Raw genomic sequence first — 13,512 nt, forward strand, 5'->3', positions numbered from 1 at the left:
CCATAGTGCCTCCACTTTGAATATTACGATGGTATACAAAACCATCGTAAATTTGATGGGCAAGAATCAGCATCTCACCAACTTTTAAATTTATATTCCTTTAATGAAAGTTAACACTTGTTTGTTCATTTATTTATTGCCCATTTGCATTTCTCCTTTTGTGAGTAATCTTTTTTTCTTTTTGCTTATTTCTTAGTGCTTGTTTCATTCTTATTTATTTCTAAGGAATTTTATATTAAACATATTGAACCTTGGATACACTTAGCAAAAACAAGAATTTCCATTCTTCTATCTTCAAATTTTGTTTTGTGATCTACAGCATATGTATCAACTTGTTTATATCAATTATTATTTAGAAAAATAACTGGGCAGTTCTAGAAAGAAATACCTTGTTTAGAATGACTAAACAAACATTTATGATTTTCTAATATTTTGATAGTTTATAGAATTTAGAAATTAAATAAACTAGGAGTATTTAATTTTAAAAAAGTGTTCAACATTTTTGTTGCAACTTATCATTCAGTGATATTCTCCAATTTATGAAATGAGAGACTCCTTCCAAGAAGGGATTACCTCACTATCATAGGCCAAGCGCCTACTACAGCAGCTGGTACAGAGCAGGCATGCAGTAAATATTCCATGAATGAACGAACTAACGAATGACCAAATGAATGAATGAACAAACGAACAAATGACCATGCCAATGAATGAACAAGTGAGGCACTCACTGCACTAGAAGGGCATGTTCTGACTGTAAACTTCGCTTGTGAAAAACTAGTGTCACCAGCAGTGAGACACACATCCACAGAGTCCCAGAGTCTGAATTCTTATATTATCTGCTTGGGAGGTTTCACTTCACAAGTTGTGCATAAACAAGGGACGCTGAGACTTTAGCGTCTCCCTAAAGGACTTCTTTGAGGCATCTTCAGGCCCCTTCTGGTTGGTTGTCAAGACCAACTAAATTTCTTTATTACGAGGTTTCTTTGTTCTTGGAAACAGTAGAAAAGATTAACAGCTGAACTTAACACAATCACAGCTCTCAGGCCAGGACACCCCCCGCTGCACTGCCATAAGGAAACCTGCCTCTCCTTGGGGGTGCTCACTGCTTCCCCCTGGGCCCCCTACAGGGGAGGAAGTATAGTCCCCTGCCATCCCTCACTCACCATGGGATGGAGTGGGAGAAAGAAGAGTTTTCTTCCAGTTTTCCCCTGATCCTCTGAGCTCATTTACATGCCTCTGAGATTTATGCATCGATATTCAACCTCTTCACAGATCATTTATCAACCTCCCTGCCATGCCCCACCCCTCCTACTTACTCAACCCCATTCACTATCCACAATGGCATATGCCTAATGGTTTCCCTCTCTCTGCTTCACCAAATCCTAACACTAACACAGAGATTCATATGACTATGCAACCAAATAACAAAATCCTACTCCCTGACCCCAGTATCCCTATTTATACACATTCTGCAATGACTTACTCATGCATATCCTGGATCTTGCCATCAATCACAATTGCTGCACCTTTGAAAACAGAAAACTTAGTGACCCACCCACTAACCGAATTTCCTAGGCCTGGAGATCCTTCACTCATGCTTTATTCACTTTGATTCCAGCCGCTGACATTTTGGTGGGTGACAGTGGGGGTGATATATTTGCATTGGAACATGCCCAGCACTGTGACTGATTCTACTGCATTAGAACCTAACACTAAGCAAGTGAACCTTCTCATCAGACTTTCTCTAATGCCAGTCGCTTAGGACTAGTTTTATTTACTTTTTAATGAAGAATATATTTGGGGGGGGGGCAGAAATGAGAAAGTAATTTTGTTTGAAAGTAATTTTGAAAGCCAATATAGGTTGACACTGGCTTTCAAGAAGGACCCTAGCTTTTCTGGAAAGAAGAGTGGATATCATACCACTTGTTTGCTTTTTAAAAATTATTTCATTTTCATTTGTGGGGGAGTTCACATCTAATCCCGCCACTATCCCTCCCTCATTCCCCCACTCTGAGCACTTTTTTAAATTGTAGAGAATCCAACTTTTTAAAAATCTCTCTGAGATAACTGCCTCTTTTCTCCCAGGCTATTGTCCCCTCTGGCTGAACATCTTGCTCTATCTACCAAGCTCTGTGACACAGCCTTCAACACCTCTGCCAACACCTTCACCCCTTACTTACCCCACATATACTCAGTCCTAAATCATCCCACCTTCGCGACTGCCATCTTCTCAAAATGACAAAAGTTATTTTAAAAGGCTTCCCTTGTCTCGTCATCCCCCTGTATCTGCTACAATTCCTCATGCCCATCATAGTAGAGCCTCAAAATAACACACGATACCCACTGTTTTTGCTCCCTCACCTCCCATTGAGTCTCCAACATGAGTAATCAGACTCTGACCCCACCTCCGACTGGAACTCCTCTGGAAGTTCACCAAAGGCAATACATCTTTAGCCCTTGTCTACTTGATTTCTCTATTGTAAATAACACTCCTGGCACTACACTTGAAAATTCTCTCCATCCTTGGCTTTTTGAGATACTGCTCTTCTGGGTACCTTCCACATCTCCTTCTACATCTCTGATTATTTCTTTTCAGGCGTTTCTGCAGGCTCCTCTTCTTCTGCACAGCTCTTAAATATTGGTGCTCCCAAAGGTTTTGTCTTTGGCCCTCATTTAGCCATCTCATCTCTCACTACCTACACCTCATCAACGCTCATGGTGTCAACCACTACCCATATAATAATGACTCCCAAAACTCTTTCTGAGCTCTAGACCTAGTTAGCTCAATAGATAGATCTTTTGGGACTTCCAGTGATTCTTCAAATACAACATATACAAAATGGAACTCAGTTCCCCCACACACACACTTCCTTTTCTTTATATATTGCCTATCACCCTGAGAGAACCTTTCCCTCACTGGCCAGTTTATAATCGTTATGCTATCCCCTGTCACTCTCTCTTAAATTATCCTGTTTTGTTTTCTGCACTGAACCTTTTGTATAACATTTCATTCCTAATTATTTTCTTGGTAATTGCCTTTCCCTATGCTTCAATATAAGCTCCAAGAAAACAAACACCTTTAGTACAGGATCTTCAGTACCTAAAAAACTAGTTGGTAAATAGTGGGTGGTCAATTGATATTTCCTGAATGAATTATAAATGAATCTGACAAATGCCTCTCTCCTGTTTTATCAGCACAACTCTCCTCTTGGACACTTCCACTCTGACATCCAGCTACAATAAACTAAATAAATTTCCATGAGCCCACATACCTGCTTCAATCTTCATGCCTTTATTCATGCTTTACCTCAGCCTAGGTAATCCTTTTCACTAAATTGTGATAGTAATCATTTTAAAAGATTTGGCCCAAACATTCTCTTTGGAACCCTTCCTTTTTCGATATCTATCATCTCTTATGAATCGTAAGCTCCATTAGAACAAACATGACCTCGTATTTCCTCTTTTGAACTTACATCCCCCTTTAAGTAGTGCTTCATTTCTCTTCTCCCTTTATGCATCCAAAATTTTGAAACAATTTTCCACACATGACAATTATGGAAGAACAGAGGAACAAAAAAGACATAAGACATACCAGAAACAATTAGTGAAATGATTTATCAGTAAATAAACTAATGAGCTAAGCAAGCAAATGAAAAGGCAAAGGTTGGCAGAATAGATAAAACACACACACACCCACACACAATCCAGCTATTTGCTGTCTATAAGAGACACTTTAGATTCAAACACACAAATAAGTTGAAAGTAAAAGCAATTCATTCATGCAAGTGATAACCAAAAGAGTGGCTATAGTAATACCAGACAAAATAAACAAAATTTGTTACTGGAGACAAAGAAGGACATTTTATAAAGATAAAATGGTGAATCTATCAAAGAGATACACCAAATATAAACATATATACACATAACAAGAGTCCCAAAATATATGAAGCAAAAGCTGACAGAATCAAAGAAATATAGACAATCCACCAATAAAAGCTGATGACTTCAATGTCTCACTTTCAATAGTGAATAGAACAACTAGACAGAAAGTGACTAAGGAAACTCGTGGAGATCACGGTAGACCAACTAGACATGACATATAAGGAACACTTCACCCAACATTCTGAATGATTATGAAAAGTTTAATGCAGGATTTCATGTGTAAATCTGTTAATAAATACTCATAAACACATGTCCAATATCATAAATGTCACAACAGGCATCACAGAAGATACAAAGTACTAACTTTAATTTCAAGGTGGAGCAATATAGCTGGGAGGAAAACATAGGTATTTATGAAATAACTTGATGAAATAAATTTTATTTATGAAAGACTGGATGCAATCTCATTTTAGGTAAAGAGAGGCCCTAACTACACACAGCAAAATGTATAGGAAAAACCACAGAAGTGCTTTTAAGTCAGTTTGTAAGTCAGGATTTACAAATTTCAGGCCTTAGGCCAGCTTTCGGATTTATAAAGTTTACAATCTTAGGCCAGGTGTTTCAGTGATATGATCCTTAGCTTCCCCATCTGTAAAATGAAAATACCTGTAATTGTGATGATTAGAGATTACGTATGTAAAGTACACAAAATGATACCTGGCAAATATTCAATAAATTATCTCTCTCTCCTTCACACACAACACACATCAACACACAATTCACACCATTATTGGTGGTTGTGTAATCTGGGTTTAGTCAAGGAACACACTATATATAAAGAAAGGCCTAAGCTTGACTTTGATCAAAGGGCAGGATCTGATTAATATGAAGGGAATGAACCTTGAGTGCCACAATGAGAAATTAGACTGAATGAAAAAGCATCGAAGCATTTATTCTGTATATGATCAGATAAGGGCAAAGGTTTCTCTCCAAAATTTGTCCCTTAAATATTCCCAATGTGTTTACGTCCCTACAAAGTGTTTCAAATTCAGGATACTTTGACAATTATTTTATTTTGAATAATCAAATACTATTTAGGGAGGGAACATAAGCCAGAAATTACATCAGTCAATCAGTCAATGTTAGTTTTACATAGTTATAGATAGAACTAAGAAAAAAAAAGTTACATACTCAATACATATAAGGCAAATAATATTTGCCTTTTGGCACTTTTTCCAGGAATATTGGTTCATAATTGGAAATACTGAACATTGTGACACCCAAGCCTTCCAAAAGACTAGTTTCAAAAGCAATGGAGTAATTATGTTTGAGATCACTAAAATTCCTTTACAGGAGAAATGTAAAGTAACTGTCTTAATTGTATGGAATTGACAACTTGTGTTTGAGATAGAATGCCTGTTGAACAAGACGACAAGCTCTGAAGAACTACTGGCTGACTGGATGAGTGTCTTTAACGAGGAGAAAGACATGGATGCCAAAGATGTATATAAATATTTTGGATACAAGTATTTCTGAAAATATAAGCGTGCAAAAAAAATTTTCTTTAAAAACACACAATTTCATGTAATTTTTTATTTTAATTAGTCATAAAGGTCTAAATTAAAATGATAAATAGATATGTGTCTCATCTATAGCCCTATAAGTTTATATATTCAAGCTGTTCAAAACCTCATTTGGGGAGAGCTGAGGTCCCCTTTGAGCACGTACGTCAGTTTCTACGCAGGTCACAGAGATGCCGCAGTACAGCTTCTGAATGAAGAGCTGAATGGGAGAGCTCAAGGACAGAAATGTGAGCGCAAGACTCCCATCATAATCCACAAAAGGATGAGGGGATTAGAGTGGTGGCAGTGAGAATACAGAGGGGCAGATCAATCCAGAAGACCACACTGAAAAAGAAGGGATTGTTTCCTTTGACGGTTCTTTGGTTTCCCGTAGTTAATGACTCCAGACTTTTGAGGCTGGGAGCCGAGGAATGATAGTGCCCAAACAGAAATCCAGATGTTGAAAGAATGAGTAAATTCATATGAGCAACGAGTTAATTTCACACACATTGGGCTATGGCTAGACATTGAATTGGGCATGTCCTAGAGGCTAGTTTTACAATGAGCTAGTCAAAATTTCCTGTAGATATTTCCGTAGTTCAGAAGTAAACTCTGAGTGCCTACTGTTGACAACAAATCAACAGCACTAGGGATAAACACAGAAATGGATCAACTCTAATCTAGATCCTCAAAATGCTTAGAATTTTGGAGGGTAAGTATAAGCTCTAGAATTTCCATATAGGAAGGTTTTAGGGGCAACAATCTGTTTGGAGATTAGATCAGAGGATTTGAGTTAAAGCAGTTTTGCACAGCAAGCACAATTCTGTGTATTTAGGTGGTTAGCATGGGGGTGTTGATGGAACATGAGAGACGTAATGCCCTACTTCACCCAACAACTTTTTGGTTCTACCATTGGATAGGAAAACTGCACTTAGTACCATGAGAAATGCAGAATACCTATAAATAAGAAGCACTCGGTGACATGAGAAATGGAAAAATGCACATTATTGCCTTGAGAAATGCAGAGTACCTGTAAATAAGAATATTTAGTGTCTATAATAGGAATGAATTTCAGGCTAATAGGTCAGGACTGAAAGTAGTGGCTTGGCATCAAAATCAGAAGGCTCGATAAGCTCTTGAAATAAAGGAAGTTCTGCCAAGAACTAAAAGGGTCTCCTTGTAAATTTCAAGGTTAAGGGTCATTCTCCTAATGACTCTAACTGATATTTGGGTCTACACTTGATAACTATATCAAAGTCAATAACTGTGCCATCCAATATGGTAGCTGTTAGCTACATGAGGTTATTTAAATTTAAATGGATTAAAACAAAATAAATTAAATTTATAATTCAGCTATACTCCAAGCGCTCAAAAGCCAGCCACATGTGGCAAGTAGCTACCATATTGGAAAGGAAGATGATAGAGCACTTACACTGCTGAACCATCACAGGCCACAAAGACAAGATAAGGGATGTTCATTGTACTTGAACTTCTAAAAGGGACATATATAACCTGTACAAAAACATCCATACCTTGACCATAATGATGGTAACTCTTCTTGTAAGTCAACATTAAATTCTTCAAACACTTTCTGTGCTTTCTGAAACTCCTCTTCTGCCTAGAAGTGAAATATAATGTTTGCACTAAAAAATATGACATACACACAAGCTATTTCTATACACAACAAAATCATTTAATATAAAATAGGAATAGCTTTATGGCATCCTAGAAACATTGTGGGAAGAAGAAAAATCAGTCTGCTTAACATCTACATGATTTTTTTCAATACAATTGAAATATTAAGTCTTATTAAAACAAGAAAACCGAATTCACTACAACAGTTGCTCTTACAGTCTCTGGCAGATTCATTCATTCTACCATGTTTCCCCGAAAACAAGACCTAGCCAGACCATCAGCTCTAATGCATCTTTTGGAGCAAAAATTAATATAAGACCCAGTATCATATCATATCATAAGATATCATATCACAAAGACTCGGTCTTATAGTAAAATAAGACCAGGTCTTATATTAATTTTTGCTCCAGAAGACGCATTAGAGCTGATGGTCCGGCTAGGTCTTATTTTCGGGGAAACACGATACAAAAATGTGTTAATTGCCTGTCATGCACAGCTGTGTTCTGGATACTCAATGTGGAGCTTCCCCAAGAAATTTCCAGTGTAGTAGGATGTGGGGACAGAGCCAGGAGTGCAGTTTCCAGGCTCTTGGCTTCACGTGGAAAAGTGCTGGCTCGGGTAGTAAGTGGCCATCAACTGTGATTGGCTGGCCATCAGCTGTGGCTAGTTGGCTGTCAGCTGTAACCAGTGAGCCACTGGCCACTAATATAACTGCTGTGGCTACACTAACAAAGAATGGGGGGCTAGCAAGAAGATGGTGTGGGGACAAAGCCCCCCAAAAAAACAGTTTCCAGGCTCTCGGCCTCACATAGAAAGGTGCTGGCTCGGGTAGTAAATGGCCATCAACTGTGATCGGATGGCCATCAGCTGTGGCTAGTTGGCCGTCAGCTGTAACCCGTAAGCCATTGGCCACTAATATAACCGCTGTGGCTACGCTAGCAGAAAGAAATGGGGGCTAGCAAGAAGATGGTGGCTGGCAAGCTCGGACTGCTGTTAGGCAGATTATGTAGATCCTGCTTCCTGTGTCTCCAGCCCAGCCGCCAGCGAGAATATATTGGTTTGACTTCCCTATCTATGGCTCCGTGGGTGTTCCTTTTTGGCCTTACCGTGTCCTGCGTTCTTTTGGGGGGAGCGGGAGTGGAGACCCCGCCGGACGCCCCGCACGACAGATGCTGGCTGAGCTAGCAAGAGCAGATTGCAGTTAACATGGCAGAGTTTGGATTGCGGATTCTGTGGCTCCTGCCTCCTGTGTCTCCAACCCAGTGGCCAGTGAGACTATAGTGATATGACTCCCCTACCTATGGCTCCGTGGGTGTTCCTTTTTGGCCTCACCATGTCCTGCGTTCTTATGTGGGGAGCAGGAGCAGAGACCGAGCAGGACCAGAGACCCCGCCGGATGCCTTGCATGACATAGGAAGTCTAAATAATTACACTGCAAGATAGGGCCTAATATCTGTTATGGAGCATCTGTTGGGGAAGGTGGTGTAGAGAACAGAAAAGGTTCCACAGAGAAGGTGATATTTTAAGAGACTCTTGAAGAACTGGCAAATGTTTGCTAAAGAACGGGGTGGGTAAGGCATTGTAATACATAAAGGTGGAGTTCCCTGGGTTGGAATTTTAGTTTACCAACCTTGTGAACTTGTCAGATTGCTTGTTCCCTCATCCATAACACGGAGACAGTAATGCGCACCTGACAGGTGCCGTGAGTACTAAGGAAAGGTGATGTGGGTGAAGTGTTGAGCATGGTGTCTGGCATCTATGAGGCCTCACATCCTGAAGAACAGCTGTTATTGTGGCTGCTGGGGAACTGATGTGTCGGTCATGGAGGCTGGAGCTTAGGATGTGTGTACGGAAGAAAGAGAGGAGCAGAAAGAAGACAGATGTTGATAAGGATGGATAAGTGAATCAAAAAGGTCGCATATGCTGTGATAAGGAATTTAGACTTCTTCTACAGGCAGTGGGAGCCATTAAAAGACTTAAGCAGTGGAGAAACATATCTAGATATATGTTGCAGAAAGACCATTTGGGCAACTATGTGTAGGCAGATAGGAGGAAGCAAGACGGCAAGCAAAGGGAGTAGTTAGCAGCTGTCATCAATTAATTGGCATCGGTAAATGACTGACTTACACGGTAAAAGCTACTGAAATAGTTTTCTAAAAGAAAATGAATGTTACACAAATCTAGCACTTGTCCATACTCTCAGACAATCACAAGTTATGTCTGAGATTTCAAACTTGGTTCCCTATCTGAATCTGCATTTTTAGCATCCAGTATGGACCATACCCACAAAGAGAAGTACAGAAACACTCATTACTTTCTTTGATCCTACAGTATTGTTGGGAGCCAAAGTTTATTTTGATCAAAATGTTATGATCAAACATTTTGATCAAAATGTTCTCAGTGTCACCCATGAGAACTCTACAATAATATGAAAAACATTATTTTTAATGAAAAAGTATGGAAAGGAGCACACAAGCACCATGTTTCAGTTTAAATTCTGTCCTGATTCCAAGCTCCTTTACAAAGTAAACATTTCATTTTAAAAGCAACGTTGCTAGGTCTAGAATATGGAGTGGTGACAAGAGTGGACTCAATCCCTACCTTAGAGATCCGACTCTCGTCCTTCCTCTTGGAGCTCTGTAAAGCCTCCAGGTGGTGGCGGGCACTGTCGTAGTCAACCAGCTTCCTACTGCGCTTTGCGATGCGATTCTGCCCATGGAAAATACGAGCATTGAGAAAGAGTCATGGACATAGATTGTTTTTGTGCAGAGTCCTTGTCCAGAGGACCCGAGGACCTTGACTGGAGACCAAGGTGAACTCCAATAGATAAATGATCTCTGGAAATCAGGCTACAGTCTCCAATCCTTTGTGTGAAAACCATTAGGTAAACAGCTGCCCTTCTGATAATAATTAGACCAATCATGAGGAACAGAAAGAATTTGTAATCAAAGACCGGAAAAATTCCAGAACTGGTTGAGGGAAGCAGGTAAATCTATACCCTCTACTAGCCTGCATTCTAAAAGTTTAAATGTTCTGTTTTCAAGATAGTGAAAGACTATATTACGATTGGCTTTATAATTCTAATAGCACACACGAATAGCAATCCTACAAAGCAGATGTATAAAACAGTTCTATACTTACAAAGCAGGTCTACAAAGTAGATTTTTAGGAATAAAAATCCTTTTTCCTAGAAATGTTCCTCAATCCTTTTGTTTCATTAGAACCATTGGAGGGATTTAAAAATATATTAATTCATACAGATTTCCACTTTCACTTAGAATATAGAAAGCTGCAAACAATTTCATTTCCACACTAATAAGAAAAAAGCTGAATAAATATAAAAAAAACATAATTCTTATTGATTGTATCAGATCTGAGGTCACAAAGCAATAATCTGAATTCTAAAGAGGGACAAGTGTTTCCAACCAGATAAGAGACATGCAAACCATTTACCTTTGGCAGGGTACAGGTAAAAGTTGTGGCCTGCATACAAATGAGTAAGAAGTCAGCTAAAATTTTAACAAATTGCTAAAAGCCTAGTGGGGGCTAACATGTAGTTTGGAAAAGCTGGGTGCCCAAGGCACAAGGGAAATTGCACTTTCAGGCAATTGGACCTTGGACCTCCATTGGATGCTATCAGAAAGTCTGAAGACAGGACACTCCCCCTTGCAGTGCCGGTGAGAAGGAGGTGATGGAAGGGAGTGGAAACAAAGCCCTATTCAACTCCTGGACCTTTTCCTCTTACAAAGCAAAAGCTTTAAGCTGCTTGAGAAGAGAGCACCAAATCCTCCCACCAACAGAGGCCAGGAAAAGATCCACTGCTTCTGGAGGAGAAGACCGAAACCAATTGAGCTCTGGAGGAGTGACAGGAAACCCTCTGGCCCCTAGGATATATGCAGAGATCATTGCTACATAGAATGGCAGACTGCGACTCTCTGGTGAGTGACATAACACCTTTTGGGGTCCAATATATGATTCCGATAGCAAGCAGAGGTAGGTTCCCGCTAGGGCAGGGACAGAAAACTCCTGTTCAAGACCAATCCCAGATATGAGGTAAACTTTGCCTAACACAAAAACAGGAAAGTACAACAGAAACTAGCGCCGCCCCCACGACAAGTCTAGCACTGAATAACAAGCCTACCACTGGAAGACAGACAAGTTCCTAGAGACAGAACCCCATCTGCAACACAGGCATACAAAGACAAGTGAAATATGATGGAGAACAGGAACACTGAGAGAAACTCTCTGGCATCCAAAGGCCCACCCTACATGGGTCAAAGAAGCAAAAACCAGACTTAACCTAAGAGTCCTAAAACACTATAGATGGTAGACTATAAGCACAAGGCATTAGCAGCCCAGTTCTAAAGGAATTTCAAAGCCACAGCGTACTGAAAGTAACAATAGCAACAGCAAAACCCAAATCTAGTTCAAGTTGCAGTTAGATTGATTTGAACTCCCATACCAATGGTCTGACAAAAAGGCATGCCCATTCATAGGCATAGATATTACTTCAGTCTTCAATTTCTATACATGATTGTGAAGTGTTCAGTCAAAAGTTATGAAATACAACCCATGAGAAATTAATAATGACCCATGAGAGAAGATAAAGTAATCAAGAAAATCAGACTTAGACATGACTCAGATGTTGGAAGTATTGAAGAAGAATTTTAAAATAACTATGACTAATATATTATTCAGTTGAAAAAGGTAGAGAACATACATAAACATAATGGGAATTTCAGCAGAGATACGGAAATTTTAATAGTCAAAGGGAAATTCTAGAAATAAAAAAACTAGAGAGGAAACAATTCTTTGATGGGCCAATCACTAGACTTAAAACAGCTGAGAAAATAAAGAGTGCACTTGAAGTAGATCAAGGGAAATTATTCCATTAAAATCCAAAGAGAAAAAAAGTTGAAAGAAATTAAGAATTAAGTAATATAATATCAAATGGTCTACCATATTGTATTTATGTAATGGGGTCTCAAAAATAGATGAGAGGTAGTCAGAATATTTGAAGAAATAAAGGCTGAGAAATTTATACAATAATGAAGACTTCGAAGTACAGATCCAAGACACTCAGAGGATTCCAAGGATGAATACCAAACAATACACATCCAGATACATCACAGCCAAACTGCTGAAAATCAAGAATAAAGAAAAACATAAAGCACAAGGTAAGCATTACAGAAGACTAAGCTTCAGAAACTATGCAAGCTAGAATACAATTAAGTGGCATCTTTAAAGCACTGAAAAATAAAACATAAAAAGAAACCTACCAACTCAGAATTCTATCCCCAGTGAAAATACCTTACAAGAGGGAAGGTGAAATAAAGTTGTATTTTTTTCTCAGACAAACAAAAGTTGAGCAAATTCACTGATAGATAGCATAAGAATTTTAACACTAAGTAGAGCCATAAAAATAAATGAGTAGCAGAAATTGTGAAAATCAAGGTAAATATACAAAGATTGTATTTTCTTTTAATTGCTTGAAAAGCTTAATTGGCAATCTACAGCAAACAACAGAAACAATGTATTGTGGGGTTTATAACATATGTAAAGGAAAAATGTGTGACAATAGCACAACGAAGGAAGAGAGGACAGAACTGAACATATACTGCTGTAAGGTTCTTAAGACTATTCATAAAGTGCTTTAACGTTTTTTTAAAGTTACAGATGGTAAGTTAAAGATGTACCTTATGAATTGTAGGGCAACCACTGAAAATTCAAGTTAAATAAAGAGGCACAACTAATAAGCAAACAGTAAAAACTATACTAATTCCTGAGCCCTGGATTAAGAGATTCTGATTTAATTAGTCTGAAGCAAGGCCCAGGCATCTGTCCTTTCTAAAAAGATGCCCAGCAGTCCAGTTATGCCCAGCTACTCTAATAATGAGAATCACTGCAGAAGAAGACCTTAACTTTTTTGTAATTGGATATGGTAGGAAGAAGAAAAATAATGACAACATAAATGTGTATGGCTCACAAAACATGGGCACATCCCATTGATCCTCACAGCAATGTACAGTATGGATACAGTATGATCATTTCCATTTCACATGTAGGGAATTTGAAGTAGCATGAGATGAACCACTAGTTTGTCCAGAACTGCTTAGAAGTCTGTGGTAAAAGATGAATTAGATATCAGCCCCTGACCCGTGCCTACAGTATGGCAACGCAAGTGAGACACCTAGGGAACAAATTTTAAGAAGGCCCTCCCTCTAAGGGTCATGTAAGACCAGGATAGGCCACCAAGAGTAGGTGCTTCCTGGTATATTTTGAATCCTAATGGCCCCACTTGCCTCACTCAGTCCCAGCCCTGCTCCTGACTGTTGGTTAGCACTTCTTCTAACAAGTCCCATGTTTCACTGACAGACTATCATTCAACCACCACCTGTCACTCTATGATATTCCTCTACACCCCCTTCAGGAC

At 39.0% G+C, this 13,512-nt stretch overlaps 1 protein-coding gene across 1 annotated transcript in view; it reads right to left on the bottom strand.

Moving 5' to 3' along the window:
- AMPH (amphiphysin) overlaps positions 1-13,512 on the bottom strand; it is a 237,470-nt gene that overhangs the window by 60,694 nt on the left and 163,264 nt on the right. The window contains exons 6-7 of the mRNA XM_081080325.1: positions 9,681-9,788; positions 6,977-7,062 (exon numbers count right to left, since the gene is read on the bottom strand). Coding sequence (XP_080936451.1) covers positions 6,977-7,062; positions 9,681-9,788 — 194 coding nt within the window. The remainder of the gene's footprint in view (positions 1-6,976; positions 7,063-9,680; positions 9,789-13,512) is intronic.

The sequence above is a fragment of the Rhinolophus hipposideros genome (assembly GCF_964194185.1).
Source record: "Rhinolophus hipposideros genome assembly, chromosome: 18".
In the NCBI taxonomy this organism is placed as follows: domain Eukaryota; kingdom Metazoa; phylum Chordata; class Mammalia; order Chiroptera; family Rhinolophidae; genus Rhinolophus; species Rhinolophus hipposideros.